The 16390-nt window shown below is 60.1% G+C and overlaps 1 protein-coding gene across 1 annotated transcript; it reads left to right on the top strand.

The window, feature by feature from the left end:
• Positions 1 to 188: 188 nt before the first annotated feature.
• VOLCADRAFT_98768 (uncharacterized protein) lies at positions 189 to 15756 on the top strand (the record flags this gene model as incomplete). Its single annotated transcript, XM_002957623.1, has 21 exons — positions 189 to 302; positions 506 to 625; positions 974 to 1108; positions 1301 to 1438; positions 1529 to 1633; positions 1893 to 1952; positions 2111 to 2374; positions 2690 to 2854; positions 3025 to 3189; positions 3413 to 3532; positions 3707 to 8809; positions 8927 to 9004; positions 9197 to 9379; positions 9622 to 11277; positions 11478 to 11924; positions 12126 to 12321; positions 12596 to 12777; positions 13000 to 14358; positions 14613 to 14765; positions 14958 to 15149; positions 15301 to 15756. The coding sequence occupies 21 exons, from the start codon at positions 189 to 191 to the stop codon at positions 15754 to 15756; spliced, it is 11391 nt and encodes a 3796-aa protein (XP_002957669.1).
• Between the last annotated feature and the right edge of the window lie 634 nt (positions 15757 to 16390).

Here is a 16390-nt window from a genome sequence, read left to right on the forward strand (position 1 = left end):
TACCCTTCAGTGCTGATCACTGTCCTCGTGACGGATGGCTCAACCATCTCTGGCTCACGGGGATCCGTTCCGTCGGAGTCGCAACCTAAGTAACCTGACCTGATCTGGGGTCTGTATAGCCACAACAGCTCTCACGTGTGGACCGCCGAATATGGCTACCCTGCCTTGGCCCACCCCCATGCAGCTCCATGGCCCCAACCGCCATGGATCTGTTAAACAGGGAACTGGCGCAGATGCGGCTGCGGGTAGCGCAGGCGGAGGGCCGCGCAAAGGAAGCCGAGGCGCGCGCACTGGAGGCGGAGGTGAAGCCTGGGGGAAAGAAATTGGGACGAAATTGCAGGACGTGGCGCAGTGTGTGCGTGTGTGTGTGAAGATTTAGGTGCCGGATATGCGACGAATGATGTTCGGAGAGTCCGAAGGTCACGCTGCTGGCCACAGTAGAACAGAGCTTACAGCAAGCGGTGGTGTGAAATTTAGTGCAACTTCTGTTTTCTTGGACCTACAGGCCCAGCTGAGCACCGCGCGGGCGTTAGGCAGTATACCTTCGAAACTGGACAGGGCCGGGAGTGGAAGCTTTCCCGCCTCAGCGGAGTCAACGTTGCGGAGCCTTGAGCTGGCGTTGGCGGTGAGGGAATTTGTGCCCCGTCTGGTTTGAGGGTTAGTGGTATCGTATTGACTGGATGGGAAAAGGAGCGGGCGTTGGGGCATGCATACATTGCCTGAGCGGTGGGCAGCGAAAGGCGTGGCGATTGTGCTACATGCGTTGTGTTGTCCGGAAGAGCTAGTTGCAGAGTCGGGGAAAGTTTGTGTCAAGTGGACAGAAGGTGCATCTGCGCGTGCCGTGCCCTAAGGGCCATGCGGTTTTAGCCGTCGTTTTCTTTGAATCTTACAACTGGAGCTTTCTGTTCTGCGTCGTATATACGGTCCATATCCTCTATTCGATTTCCTTGTGTTCTGGGGGCTGGATGTCTAGAGCGCCAATGAGGAGCGCGAGCGCACGGAGGCGGCCCAGCGGGACTTGCAGCAGCAGCTGGAGGTAGCGCAGCGCCAAACGGAGAGCGCCGTCAACCAGCTCAGAGACGCTGAAATGCGGGCTATGAGATTGCAGGTGAGGCTGACCGCAGCTAAAGGGTGGTGAAACTGCAATTACGGTTGCATACGGCGTAATGGTCAATATCGCGAAAATGGATTGCGATTTGGAAAACTTTGCTCCGCCATGCCCAGGCAACCATAGTCCATAGGCCCATAACCCGTGCTCGGGACAGTAATTAAGCGACGACGGCGACTGTGTATTCCACAGGATCAAGTGGACCCTTTGCTAGCCTCCCTGGAAGAGAAGAAGGCGACAGTGGCGGATACGCAGCGGCAGCTTGTCGCACAACAGGCGCAGCATCGTAAGGAAATGGACCTGGCGGCCAAGAGGCTGGTTGAAACCAAGGTAGGCTGCAGAGATGAGGCATGCCTTGTGGGTTTCGGCGCCTCCAAAGTCCCTCACAAACACCGCCATATTACATGATCCACCGCGTAGAATCGCGCGGCTGATCTGGAGGAGGAGGTAGACCGGGAGCGTGCCCGTGCGGACAGGATGGAGAGCGATGTGGCACAAGCGACTAAGCTTGCAGCGGCTATGCAGGTTGGCAGGGAAAGGGTAGCTTGTTAAGTTGGGGGGTCTTTGCCATATTCTCTATGCGATGCTGGACAAGACATAAAGGTATGGCAATCGACTTGAAAGTTTGTGATGAGCGTGGAGGCATCTGGCAAACGATGTCCAATAAGATTCACAGGAGAGCTGCCGTATGGGTTTTACCTGGCTTGGGCTGGGCAAGGTTGCTAAAGGGATGGCTGCTTTAAATCCGCAATGATTTGTTGCCTTGTCACGGTGGTATTGGCAGGCTCGCGTTGAGGAATTGGAGCAAAGCACACAGCGCGAGTTGCAAAAAATCCGAGACAAGGTAGGCACAACGTTGGGGCACGCATGCGCTGGGATGTGCATGTACCTATTGCAACCTAAGGCGAAGGAATAAGATCGCCTTTGACTAGATGGAGCCATTAGTCCTCAGCTGCCAGAGGGTCATTTTGCAAAATGTAGTTTCGGCATGGTATGGCGTAGGCTGCTATGTTGGAGAAGCAGCTTGCGGAGCGTGACGCGGAGCTCGCGGTGGCACGTGAGGCCACAGAGGACGCTGAACACAAGCTGGCTGCTGTCCGCGAATACGCTACGTCGAATGTGGACGAGCTGAACGCTGCCCACGATCGGCTCGCGGTGCTAGAGGCCCAGCTTGCAGCTGCTTTGGCGGAGGCCGCGGAGAAGCTCGCTGCTATAAAGTCGGAGGCGGCTGATCGGCTAGCGGAGCTGGAGGCCGAGCTGGAAAAGGTGGGGATGCAATGTTTGCCGCCAACGATGTAGGCCGCTCGCCCACGTGATGGGATCGCAGTTCCGGAGCAGTTCGGCGGTCTTGCAGATCGGTGGGGCGTGAGTTATACAGCTTCTAGCACAAATGGGAAGGCTGCTCCCAGTCCAGTTACAGGCCTGTGATTGTGGTACCGCTGTCATCGTGGCTGTCCAGGCAGGGTTTATTCCGGCTGATGGTTGACTCTTTAGTCAGCAAGGATGTGCTTCGGGGTCCAGGCTACAACGTGCGCTGCCGTCCAGTGATACATGTACACGTACTTGTATCTGCTGCCGCAGGCCCGGGATAACGCCACAGACCTGTCGACTCAGCTATCCGAGGCGCTGGCGCAACGCGACGCCGAACGCCAGACGGTAGCAGGGCTGCGGGAAGAAGCGGCCGCAGCGGCAGCGCAGCTTGCGGCGGCAGCGGGCGAAACTAAGGCAGTGCGCGGCCAAATAAAGGTACGTAAAAGTTGTATGCATTGATATCGGCGTGTGCGGAGACTGATTATGTCATGCCAGGATAGCCTGGAACTTTTTCACGCCAAGAACTTCATTACTCTACGATACTTTGGTTGCGCTGTTGTTGTAGTGCTGATGTCAACACAGGCGGCATCCTACCATGCGTGCAGGAGCTGTCTGGGGCGCAGGGTGACTCCGCTAAATTCCGTGCGAAAGCACAAGCACTCGAGACGCAGCTGGCAGTGGCCTCACAGCGCGTAAACGTGGTGGAGGGCGAGCTGGAACTTGCAAAGGCGGAAATTGCCAGTGCGAGGGAATTCCGGCGCCGAATGCAGGTGTGTGGATATGTGCACAGGTACTCCTACACCATCTGCTTTCCCTGCTCCGGCAGCAACCCGTTCTTGGGGTTCTTGGCCTGGGCAACGGCGACCCGTCCGCAAGCTGCTTTATCGTGTGCTGTGTTTGCTCCTCAAGGTCTGGCTCCATTACCCTCACCAAATTCCGAAAAACTCTTAACTCATACACTTTTTGATTTCCGGTTTGATTCGCTGCTTGTAGGAGTTTATTGACGAGCAGGATCCTGGGCAGCCTAAGCAGCTTGCTGCCAGGCTTGTATCTGTCACAGAGGAAGCTTCAAAGCTAGCTGCAAAGCTGGAGGATGCGGAGCGCCGCTTGATGGTATGTGTAACATACCACCTACTGGCTTGTCGGCTTGCAAAAGATAGGAGGAAGGTTTATTCATAGCACCAGGACGTGTAATTCACCAGGTCGGCAGGTCCCGCAATTGCATACAGATACTGCAAATAGTGATCTCGTATGGCGCTAATATCTAAATTTTGTGTTAATCCACAGGAGAGCGCGACTGAGAAGCCTGTTAAGCAGCATGAGTCCCGCCTGCGGCGCTTCAACGTCGCACCCGAGGGACCCTTTGAAACACCAGGCGGCCAGCGATTTACCATTGGCGGCGGCGTGGCCACTGCGCCGCCGCAAGGTGCATCCGACGGCGGCGTGGGCCGCCAGGGGAACCTGACGCTTGCGGATGCCTACGCCACAGCACATGCCGCATCCATCCCGTCGGACCACTCCCTGCTTGCACTGGAGCTTGAGAAAGCCCGGAGTCAACTTAAGGGTGTCACAGAGCACGCTACGCGCCTGGGTGTTGACCTTTCAGTAGCCAAAGAGCGCATTGTGGAACTGGAGGGGCAGCTTCGGCATGTGGAGGGTGCTGCCCACAGAGCAGTCGGAGCCGATCCTGTCTCGGCACCACCACATGCGCTGGTAGAGGCACAGGAGGCAGCGGCACGGTACCAGCGCGAGGCAGAGGAACTGAGGGACAAGCTGCGAAGCGCGGTGAAGAAGGGCAAGGCGCTTGCGGAGGCAAAGGTAGCCTTGGAGGTGCAAGTTTCGGAGCTTGAGGCCGCAAAAGTGACCCTGCAGACGCAGGTTCTGGAGCTCGAAACAGCCGTAAATGCTCAGCAGACGCGGGCTTTTGAACTGGAATCCACACAGTCCGCATTGCAGATGCAGCTTGCGGAGCTAGAGAAAGTCAAAGCTGCGCTGGAGTTTCAGGCTGCCGACGTGGCCACCGCGCGGAATGCACTGGAGCCGCGCGTTTCGCAGCTGGAGGCGGAGCTAGCTGCTACCATGGCACGTGCAAATGACGCTGAGGCTGCGGCACAGCGTGCCGGTGGCCAACTGGAATCGGCAGTCCGCCAGGGGGACGAGGCGGCGGCACGTGTGATAGAGCTACAAGTCCAGCTGCAGGCTGCAGCCGCGGCCGCAGCGGCGATGGAGGCGGCCCTAGAGGCCTCGCGAGCGCGTGGTGCAGAGCTGCAATTGCAACTTGAGGCAGCACTCGAGGCTTCCAGCTCTCGCGTGGGTGACTTGTCAGTCCAACTGAAGGCGGCGGAGGCCCGAGTGTCCGAGCTGCAGGCACAAGTGGAGAGTGCGCGTGCTGCAGCTAACGCAGCGCTAGCGGCGGAGGAACACACGACGGAGCTGCGGCGGCAGATGGAGGCAGCACAGGCGGCGATGGAACGGCAGCACCAAGTGGCGGTAGACGCGGCGGATGCACGGGCGGTGGAGGCAGGTCGCCAGCTTGGGACTGCGCAGGCGGACTTAGCCCGGTTACAGCAGCAGCTGTCAGATGCCTTGGCAGCGCTTGAGGAGCAGAACGGTACGGCTGCGGCCACTACTGCGGCCGCAGAGCAGCAGGTTTCCAACCTACAGCTACAGCTGGAAGCTGCTAAAGCGGAAGCCAACGATCTGCGGTCACGTCTTGATGCTGCAGAGGCAAGGGTAGCTGAGCACCGAACATCGGCTGCGGTCTCGGAGGCACGTCTCGGAGAACTCGAAGCACAACTGGAAGCTGCACAAACGTCGGCCGCGGAGCATAAATCTTTTGCTGTAGCCGCAGAGGAGAAATCGGCCAAGCTAGAGCAGCAGCTGACTGCAGCACAGGCCGCAATGACTGCTTTGCAAGACCGGCTCGAGGAGTTACAATGTGCGGCAGCCCGGCAGCAGTCTAAGGTGGACGCTGGGGAGGCGCGAGTCGCTGAGCTTCAAGAGCAGCTAGCTGCTGGGGAGGTGGAACGAGCAGAAGCGCGGCTCCGCCTTGCCGAAGCGCAAGCCGCCTCAAGCGAACTGGAGTTAAAGTTCACTGCAGCGGACGCAAAGGCAGCTGAGCTGCAGCAACAGTTGACTGCCGCTGAGGTGGAGGCCACGGAGCTGCGGGGGCGCCTGGCGGATCTTCATGGTGCATCTAGCGATCAGCAGACGCAGGCAGACGCAGCGAAGGCCCGGGTGGCTGAGCTACAGGAGCAGTTGGCAGCGCTTCAGGGCCAGCTTGCTGAGCTCCAATCCAAGGCAGACGCCGCGGAGGAACGTATTTTAGAATTGCAGGAGCAGGTCGCATCCTCGTTGGAGCTGCGCGCCGTTGCAGAAGCACAGGCTGCCAGCGCGCAGGAGGAGCTGCTTGAAGTCCAGGCTCGAACCGGTGACCGTGAGGCTGACCTGCGCACCCGTCTGGACACCGCCGAGGCACAAGTTGCAGAGCTGCAGGCTGAACTGGTGGGCCGTGCCTCGGGCGTGGAGGAGCGTGTCATGGAGCTGGAGAGCCAACTTGAGGCGCTGCGTAGCGCAGAGCAGCAGGCGGTGGCGGAGGCAGCCGCGGAGGCTGAGCGCAATGGCGAGCTGGCCCACGCAATGGCGGCAGCACAAGCACAGCTGGCATCGGCGCGCGAGGCGCATGAGAGGGAACTGGGAGCATCGGCGAACGCAGCCGCGGCCATCTCGATGCGGAGTGATGCCGCAGAGCAGCAGCTGAATGCCGTGCTTGTGGAGCTTGAAGAGGCTCGCGCCCGCGCGCTGGCGTTGGAAGCCACGGCAGAGGAGCGCGTGGCTAGCGCGGAAGAGGCAGTTGAGGCGGCCAGGGCGGCCAAGGCGACAGTCGAGGCGCAGCTTGGTGAGGCACGGTTACAGCTGGCTTCGCAGAGCGCGGTGTTCACAAGTGCACAAGGGACGCTGCAAGCCGCGTGCGAGGAGCTAGCGCGCACCGTGAAGGAAAAGGCGGCGCAGACAGCAGAGTTGGCAGCGGCAGCATGCAGCTTGGGCAGCCTGCGTTCAGCCCTGATAGAAGAGCGAGCACGTGCCGCAACAGCAGAGGAACGCGCATGTATGGCGGCTGAAAAGCTGGCCGCAGTTGAAGGGACGGCTCAGGAAGCCGAGACTGCGGTGAGTACGCTTCGGTGTCAGGTTGCGTCGCTGGAAGAGCAGATAGCTGCGATGGAAGCACAGGGCGCAGAGCGAGAAGCCGCTGCCACGGCAGCTCTGCAGGCTGCCCAAGCTGCCGCCAGGGTTGAGGCTGAACAGCTGCGGCAGGAGCTTCAGGAGCAACTTGAGGGTGCGAGGATGGAGCTGCTCCAAGCGGCGACGAAGGCCAAAGTCGCTGAGGCCGAGCTGCAGCGGGTGCGCGAGGAATTGGCGGAGACAGCTCGGCAAGCGGCCGAGGCACATGCAGCGCGGGTAGGGGAGCTGGGGGCCGAAAGCGCGCGTATGGCTGCGGAGCTCGAGGAGGTGCGCGCCGCACAGGGTGAAGCGATGCAGGCAGAGTCTGCGCGGTACAGTGAATTGGAACAAAAGCATGCTGCGCTGGAGCAGGTGCATGGCGTACTTGAGAAGCAGGTGAAAACGTTAAAGGCTAAGGGCGCGGCGCTGATGGCAGAACACAAGCAACTAAGTGAGGCGCATGAGCAGCTCCAAATCCAGCTAACGGAGGTGCAGGAACAGAGGAACCAGCTGCAGGAACAGGTGACCAAGTCAGAAGCGGAGGTGGCTGAGCTGCAGGAGCAGCTGCAGCAACAATTGGCTGCAAATTCAGTCCAGCGCAGTGCTGCGGAGGAGCAGCTGGTGGCACGGGCACAGCAGCACGATGAGGAGTTGCAGGCTGCGGCCAGTCGCGTGACGGAGCTGGAAACGGTACTTGAAGCCGCACGGGCGCAGGCGCTCGCCGACGCTGATGCGGCGCAGCGAGCTTTGCATGACGAGCTCACGGTTGCTCAGTCGGAACGCGCGGCTCTGTTCGAGCAGCACCACGCCCTACAGAGTACTCACGACCAGCTGTTGCATGAGCATTCGGTGTTGTCGCTCCAGCTGGGGGCGGTTTCGGAGCAATTGTGCAAGCGATGTATTGCCCTTGATGCAGCTCTAAACGCGCTGGCTGCGGCCGATGCTGATGCACAACGGGTACAGCAACAACTTGATAAGCTTTGGCCGGACTTACAGGAGGCGGCGTTGGTGACACAACAGCTTACCGCTAACCGTGATGAGCTGGCGGCTGCACGTGACGAACTAGCGACGGCAGCGGCCCGTGTCAGTTTGATGACGGTTGAAAATGCCAATCTTGAAGCTGCCTGCGTCTCTGTGCGGGATGAGAGGGATAAAGTGAAGGCGCAACTTGAGAAGACTGAGTCTTTGCTAACGTTGGCACGGGATGAGGCTCGTGTGGCTGCTGAGCGCAGCATTGCGGATGGAAAGCAGCACGCCGAAATGCTTGAGGAGCTTCGAGCGCAGTTGCAAACAGCCCAAGCTGCTCAGGCAAACTTGCAGGAGCAGCTGGAGGTGGCACAGGCAGCAGAGGCAGCTTTGCAGGCACAGGCAGATGTGGCGCAGCGTACCGAAGACGACGTGCGCTCTATGCTCGAGGCAGCACAAGCTGAGCAGGCAGACCTCCGCAAGCAGCTTGAGGCAACGTTGGCAGCAGAAGCGGCCCTGCGGGTACAGGCGGAGGGTGCGCAGAACGTTGCTTGTGATTTGCGTGTACAGCTTGAAGCGTCCCAGACTGCGCAGGCAGACCTGCAGAAGCAGCTCGAAGCAACGTTAGCGTCAGAATTTGCTTTGCAGGCTCAAGCAGATGCAGCCCAGACTGCCGAGGTTGACCTTCGTGCGCAGCTTGAAATAGCACAGACCGCGCAAGCAGATCTCCAGCGGCAGCTTGATGCGACTCTAGCAGCAGAGGCTGCCTTGCGGACCCAGGCGGAAGCGGCACAGACTACGGAAACTGATTTACGCACCCAGCTTGAGGCCGCGCAAGCCGCCCAGGAAGATCTGCAGAAGCAGCTTGCAGCGATGCAAGCGGCAGAGGCCGCCTTGCTGAACCAGTTGGAGGTGGCTCACGCTGGCAGCGCCAAGGTGCAGGGCGAGACGGCTGCAGCGCAGCAAGAGCTGCGGGCGCAATTGGAAACGGCTGTTGCCGAGGCACAAGCTGCGGCTGCCGAAGTCCTGCGGCTGGGGACGGAACTCACGGAGGCACAGGCACAGGTTGCGGCATTAAGATCCGCGGCATCTGAGGCACAAGCGGCTGCTGAAGCAGCTCGTAATGAGGTGGCTGCAGTCGAGACGGCATTGAATAATCTCCGAGAAAGCTCACGTGTCGAATTGGACAGACTGGTGCAACAGGTACGGGGTACCTGAGAAGCTCTTGACCACATAGACACAAGCACCGCCTGCGATGACCATGTTTCATTCTATCTCGTACCTATGGCTAACATTACGATTTGCTGGGCTTTTGTACAGGTTACAGACCTTTCCATGGAGCTGGATCAGTCCCGTAGTCTTATCGACAGCCTGCAGGCCGATTTGACGAATGCGCAGGTGGGTTACGCACAGGGCAAGCGTGGTTCTCGGTGAAGGCACCTAACCTTCTTGGCCCTCCAATGGCCCCTGTCGCCCATGTCCTACAGCGTGAAGCCTGTACCTACCCATACCTTACCCCATGGCCCGACGTACCAATGAAACCACCTGCCCTGCTACATCCACCAACGACTATCTCGCTCCATTTTGCAGGAGGAGCTCAATAATCGTGAGATTGAACTACTAGAGGTCGGACAGGAGGCAGAGGCGCGTCAGGCGGAAGCAACGGAGGCACTGAGCCGTGTGGCCCAGCTCCAGAGCCAGCTGCGACAAATGGAGGCCACGCTGCTCGAGGATAGCGGTGCGGCTAAGGACTCCGAGGAAAAGATGGACCAGGTATGTTGTGAACTATGGAACAGGTGCCGCAGGGAACATACCGGTTCATGGCGTACACTCTGTATGGACTGGATCTGTTCATCAAACGGCATCAAATGCAACAATTTCAGTCATGTGGTCTCTCCTGGAAGACCTAACGCTGTATGCGCAACCACCAAGCACTGTTTAGACAGCAGCCGATGCAAGGATGCTGCACCCGTTGTGTTGTACAACTTGTACTGCTAAATGCGTACGTGGAACAGGTGCAAGCTGAGCTGAACGCTGCCAGGGGACAACTGGAAGCCGCGGCGGAAAGGGAGGCCACGTTGCAAGCAGAGGTTGCCGCTGCGACGACCGCAGCAACGGAAGCTCAGGCCGCATTGGATGCCGCTACTGCAGAGGTGGAGGACCTGCGCCAGAAGCTCCGCGCGGCTGTGCGCAAGGGCAAGGGCATCGAAGCCGCCCGCTTAGCCCTGGAGGAGCAGGTTCAGGCGCTTCTGGCTGCTCAAAAGCCGAACGAGCAGCCATCAGCCGAAGAGCACGGGACGCAGGAGTTTAAGCCGCGCTGTGCTGGCGAGCTGGAGCCAAGTGCGGCGGATGCTGCCGCTGCCGTGGTGTCTGCCATGGCAGTGCTGCCGGCGGACGTAGAGGCGCGCCTGTCAGAGGCCGAGGCCGCTCGGGAGGGATTAGCGCGGGAGCTGGCGGAGGCCAAGGAGCAGCTGCGTGTGCGCAGCGAGGAGGCAGCGGCGGCAATGGCCGAGGCAATGCAAGCCACGGCGTCGGCGGAAGAGGGTCGCGCAGCACTCATGGCTGCGCAAGCTGCTAATGCAGAGGCAGAGCACCTTGTTCAAGAGCTCAGGATGAAGCTAAAGGATGCAGAGCTCGCCGTTGTCGAGGCATCCTCGCGTGCAGAGGAGTTGACATCGCAGGCAGTCAGCGGCCGGGAAGTGGCGGAGAAGGGGCTGGCGGAGGCAAATGCCCAGGTCGCGGCGCTAGAGGCGAAGGTCCGAGACCTAGAGTCTCGCTTGTCGGAATACCAGGCGGCGGCTGAGGCTGAGGCACAACAGGCGCGCAGCAAAGAGGCGGGACTGGTAGCGCAGCTTGCTGTACTGGAAGCTGACATCACAGTCCTTCACAAGCAGGTAGCGGAGGCGCAGGCGGAGGCAGAAGGCGTGCGCACGGAGCTGCAGGAGCAACGGGGGTTGGCGAAGCAGCAGCAGGTCCAGCTCAGTGCGACGGAGGCGGCCCGGATGACCGAGCTAGAGCAACGAGCTGCGGAGGCAGAGGTTCAGATGGAGCGACTTCGGCAGCAGGTCGTGACGGCAGAGGCAGCTGCCGCAGAAGCCGCTGCAGTCGCTGCATTAGCTGAGGCGGCTGCCGACACCGATGCTATCGTCATGGCTATGCAGACGGAGCTTGAACACGTGCAGCGGAGCTTGGCAGAGACGCAAAGGCAGCTGGAGGAGGCCCGGGAGGAAGCTGCACGCAGGGCCGAAGAGGCGGCGGACGCTTCGCAGCGCGCTGAGGACCTTCGTAACAAATTGAAAGCAGCGATTAAGAAGGGTAAGCGCCTAGAGGAACAGCTGCTGGAGGCGACAGCTGGCGGTGGTGCAATCGCCCTTGGGACGGGTGTTGCGGCTACCGCCACTTTAATGGCTGCAGCAGCTGCTAAGGAGGTAGTTGGTACTGTTGCGAATGCAAGCCTGGCTCTGGCGGGTACGACAGAGGTCCTGGCAAGGTCGTCAGCTGCGAGCACCGGAGGTTCATCGGAGGTGGTCGAGGCACAGGCGACCGCAGAGACCGCCCAGAAGGTAGCTGAAGATGCTGTGGCAGCCCGGGTTCAGGTGGAGGCTGAGGCCGAGGCATTACGGCAACGTGTAGGAGCTCTGGAGGTGCAGTTAGCAGCTGCGATAAAGAAGGTGGGTACATGTGGGATATTACAGCTGGATGGGGTCTGAACGCACGTTCTTCTGCAAAACCACGACATGGTAACGTCAATGTTGATGGCGGCAGACGTTTCATACAGTCTCTGTGGATGCATACTATTGCTGCGTGTGCTTTTGGACCACGCTGCATGATAACGATTCTTAACACCCAACCACCTGTTCTACCCACTCAGGCGTCCCTGTCAGCCAACCTCACGTCCTTGGTCGACGAGCTAAGCTCACGGAACGACCAGCTGGCCACTGAACTCACAGCTGCTCGTGCTGCTGCCGCGGCTGCTCCAACTAGCGACACCGACGCTGAATACATGCCAGAGCTCCGAGATCGGGTGGACGAGCTCGAGGCGGAGCTCGCGACCAATGCCGCTGCCGCGGCTGCGGCGACGCAGCGGATAGCTTCCCTCGAGAGCCAGTTGGAGGATGCCTTGGCAGCGCTCCGTGCCCTGGAGGTACAGAAGACAGGTCTGGAGGAGGTGGTGCGGGAGCTGCGCCGGGAGGTGGCGGGCAGCGCGGCGGCAGCTGAAGCAGAGGCAGCAGAGGCCGCCGAAATGCGGAACCGGTTGACTGTGCTGGAGACTAACCTGCTAATGAGGGACTCGGAGCTGACCCGCATAACGTCCCAGGTAGGAGGCGACAACAACGGTTTATGGGGGGTCATTAGATTGCCCGTTTCTCCTTTCGCGTGGGCATAGCTGCGGCGTGTGGGATTCGCTACAGCCCTCGAACCTGGGAATAACACCCGCTTGTGGGACCATGTGTGTGTTTCATTGGCCCCGCGCCCCAGGATGTCTGTTGCCTTTCTGCCCGGAACTGCTACCGTTCAGGTTAATCGGCAGTCCGGTCAGCTGGAGGAGGAGCGGGCAGCCATGAACCGGGCCACGGAGGAGGCCGAGGCGAGGGCGAGTAGCGCGGAGGCAGCTGCAGAGCTTGCGAGCGTGCAGCTGGACGCGGCAAGGGCTGAGCTGGAGGTGGTGCGCACGCACGCAGACGAGCAGCGAAGGGCGCGGGAGGCCCTGCAGGGTGCGTTCTTGCACCTGCCGGGTCTGTGGGTTTGGGGCGAGGATGTGGTTGCGTGGCATGGCGATGTATTTGCTGCTAAGCAAAAGGTGCGATTCGCACATTTGCATTAGTCTTGTGGATGGTGCCCTTTGTGATGGTAAATTCTTTGGTCCATATTTTGCAGACATCCTGCAAAATCCACAGGCATTGACATTGGCTTTTAGGTAACGGTGCCGAGCGTCAGACACCGCTGCCATGACTGACTGCCCCAACTTTACAATCTTCCCATTCGCAGCACAACTCACGTCCGCTGAGCTGCAATGCTCACAGCTACGGGAAGAGCTGGCTGCAGCGGAGCTGTGCATTGAGCAATTGCAGGGCCAGGTGGCAGCTGCGAAGGCGGAGGCGGCAAGACTACAACAACGGCTTGACGCCGCGCAGGTAGAATCCATAGTGGGCTTCGACGGCTGGGAGCCGGTGCGGGTCCTTTTCCGGAGAAAAAACAGTGAAGTAGGCAGCGTACCATGCTATCCATGACGTAGTCGGAGTAGCCGTGCCTTGCTCCAATTCGTTCTCGTACGCCAGGGTGCGGCTCGTGGGTTGGCGGCATCGCGTTAGACCAGGAAAGAGCTGTGAGCTCCTAATTCCTTTTTTCCGGACTAGAGCTGTTACTCGCGTGTCTTTTATGGTTGCGTGCAGGAGCAGATGGGCCACATGGTCGAGCTGCAGGAGGCTGCAGTCGCGGCTGATACAGCCCGGGCCACTGCGATGGCACATTCAGCTGACCTGGAGCGCCGGCTGGCGGAGGCTGAGGGCCAGGTTGATGACCTGCAAGGCGAGCTTATCGGTTGTCGTATGCGCGCTGATGCAGCAGAAGCCGCTGCTGCAGCTGCTCAAGCCGCCGCCGCCACGGCGGCGGCAGCTCACGCTGCAGCGGCGGCGGCTGCCGCCGGCGAGGACGCCCGTGTCTCGGAACTTGAAGCTGCCAACAAGGCGTTGTGTAGGGAGGTTGATGAGCTGAAGCAACGTTTCGTCACCACGGCGGCGGAAGTGGCGGCGGTGGAACCGCTACGTGCTCGAGTTGCGGAGCTTGAGGCTACAGTGGCGGCAGACAGCGCCAAGCTGGTACGCGCCCGCGAAACCTTAAGTCGCCTACAAACTGACAAGAGGGACTCGGCAGCGCGGCTAGAGGAGGCGCAGCAGCAGTTGGCGGAGCTCCGGGCGGCCAATGCGCAGCTGGAGATGGTTGTGGCTTCCTTGAGGCGACACCAAGACCTCGTACGGGATGGGCTAGCTGAGCCTGCTACAGCAAGCGCAGCCCCTGGCAGCGTTTTGGGAGTTACGGCAGAGCCCAGTGCTGAGGTCCTTGTCACTGCAGCCGCGGCAGCGGCGGCGACGGCAGAGGCGGAGGCAATGAAAGTGAAGCTAGCGGCGGCGCAAGGGGAGCTCGCGGAGTTGCAGCGAAAGCTGGTTGAAGCAGAGGCTGCACTTGCGGAGGCGCGAGGGCTGTTGTCTGAAAAAACATTGCAGCTGACTGCGAAATGTGAGGAGAAACATATGGAGGTCGAGGCTGCACGCAGGGAGGCTGCGGCTGCACAAGAGGAGGCGCGGCGAGCGTCTGCAGCAGCGGCTGCGGCGGAGCGGCGTTGTGCACAGCTTTTAGAGCAGGCTACAAACAGCGCCGCATCAGTGGTGGAGACCACCGTCAGTGGTGGCAGTGCCGCCGTTAGCAGTGGTGCCGCAGGTAGCCGGGACCGCAGTCGGCGCGGCAGCGACGGCAGCGCCAATGCCAGCGGCGGCGGCGCACCCCCTAACGTGCCGAAGCCACTGCTGCAGGGTCCTGTTAGACCCTCGCGCGACGTGGTTGAAAATTTCGCCACCGTCGGGTCCCGTGAAGTGCCGAGTCCGGCCGCGGCCGCGTCCTTGGACTCTGTACGGCGCGCTGCACGCGATGACGCTCGCTGCGTGAGTGCAATCCTGGCTAGTGCCCATGAGCGTGCCGTTGCCTTGGCAGCAAGGCTGAGCCGGTCGCAGAACATGATGGCTGAACTTGAGACGGTGAGTGGGCTTAGGGAAAGTGCCTCCCAGGGCGGGTGAAAGGAGACAAGTTTGGGGTGACTCTACTAACATGCTGTTCGGGATGGGCCTGAGTGGTGATACTGCGCTGATTGGACATATGGCCGGCTGTGCTCGCGGGGATGATGAGACCGTTCGCAGATCCAGCTTCACAGAACCTAGTTGTCCCTGGTTCTGATGCGTCGCGTGTAGCCGACAGTGCTGGTGGTCCCTGGCACTGCTGCCCACTCGCATAGGCGACTGTAGCCGCGACGTCCGGGTCAGGGGCGAAGTGCGCCGCGCAGCTGCCCGAGTTTGCCGAGGTGCTGCAGTCCGCGGTGGCGCTCGAGGGGCTGATGGTTGTGCTGGAGTCTGGAGTCAACCAGCAGCAGCAAGACCTGCACGCTAAGGTGCGTCAAGGAACCGATCCTGTGTGACCTCACTGCCATTCCACCGGTTACAATTGCCGGCCCGTGCCTTTGACTGTGTACGGTGATATACCAGTACCAATGTTTTGTCCTCTGCTTTGCCGCCCGCTATCCACCAGCAGCGTTTCCGTTGTCCGCCGCTTGGCCCCAACTCACCCCACTGCACCTGGACAGGCTGAGCAGCTTACGCAGCTATCTTACCTCCAGGCGCGCGCTGCCGCGCTTGAGCAACAAAACCAACAGCTGCAGCAGGAGCTGCGACGCTGTGAGGCGGCGGTTGGCACTAGTGGAGGTGGAGCTGACGAGAGCGGCAGCGTACAGTTGCTGCCGCGGATAGGTGGCGCGGCGGCGGGGGGTAGCAGGCCGGTAGGTGTTGCGTGCTCGACGAAGCTCGCTGTCTATCTGCATGGACTTTGACCATGGGCGCATATAGGTTTGGATCATGGCGCCGAATATCCACCGATTGCCACAAGAGCTGACCGGGGTTGCCTGTTTTCGCTTTCCCCGCTCGACACAGGCCGCCGCTGCCCGCCACCGTGCTGCTCCATTTGACATTGAGGCCGGTTGGGGCGCTGGAGGGCCTCCCGATAGTACTGTTGGCACCCCACCGGGAGGCGGCCCCGGAATGCCCATTTCTGTTGGTGCGGCTATCGGTGACTCCACGTATGACACAGATGATGAGGATCCCGCCGGCGCCGTTGCCGCGTACAGCTCCGGCAGCAGCCGGCGACTCAACTTGGACTTCCGGCCACTGCTATCCTCCCCGTTGATGCGTGGAGCGCACCCTCGTGTGCGGCAAGCGATGACGTACGTGGACCGGGCGAGCGTCTTTGCGGGGCGATGGCTCACCAGTCGCCCCACACTCCGTCTTGGTGCGCTGACGTATGTGGTGGTGCTGCATCTCATTGCACTGACACTGGTTTCCTTAGGCCGCCATTGTGGGCCGGCTGCTGGACGGCTGAGTGCCCCTTAAGATTGGGTGTGTGTGACGGCGAGAGCATGCAGGACGATAGCGCGCAGCAAGCAGTAGGAAGCGCTGCTCGAACTGATGTGCGGACCATTAGCCAGAGCCATGAGCGGTGAACACGGATCAGGTTTGCCACGAGTAGTAGTGCTTTTTGCAGGCCGCACTGTGCAGGAGTGCATCTTCCTTAAATGCATGAAGATAGGCGTTACAGCGCTCATCTAGTGGCACGATAAGTGATTTGGTCTTGCTCAATGACTCATGTACAACGACTTTTTTTGTTGTTTGCCTGGGCGTTGAAGTGTTTTATCACACCCTCGGAATTAGTGCGCAGTGGCCATGGCCTCACCAATGCCACTTTGCATGGGTATGCCTTCAAAGTCATCCTGGATAGTGAGGTTTGCTCAGGGGGACGCGCAGTTGATAGGATAGATGCTTTCGGGCGTTGTTCGGCCGAGAGGTTTCCCAAAGCTACCTTATGTGCCAATTACGTAGAGTGCCAGTTCGGGCAATTACAACTCTACTAATTTGTGTCACATTCTAACGGTGAAGCCAATACGCACGGGACACTAAACTGTTGTCCGCATAGCAGCAGACATTACCAAAATATTCGACTGTACTCCCTGACCGAGATGTTTGGCCT

Source organism: Volvox carteri (assembly GCF_000143455.1).
Source record: "Volvox carteri f. nagariensis unplaced genomic scaffold VOLCAscaffold_77, whole genome shotgun sequence".
NCBI classification, from domain to species: Eukaryota; Viridiplantae; Chlorophyta; class Chlorophyceae; order Chlamydomonadales; family Volvocaceae; genus Volvox; species Volvox carteri.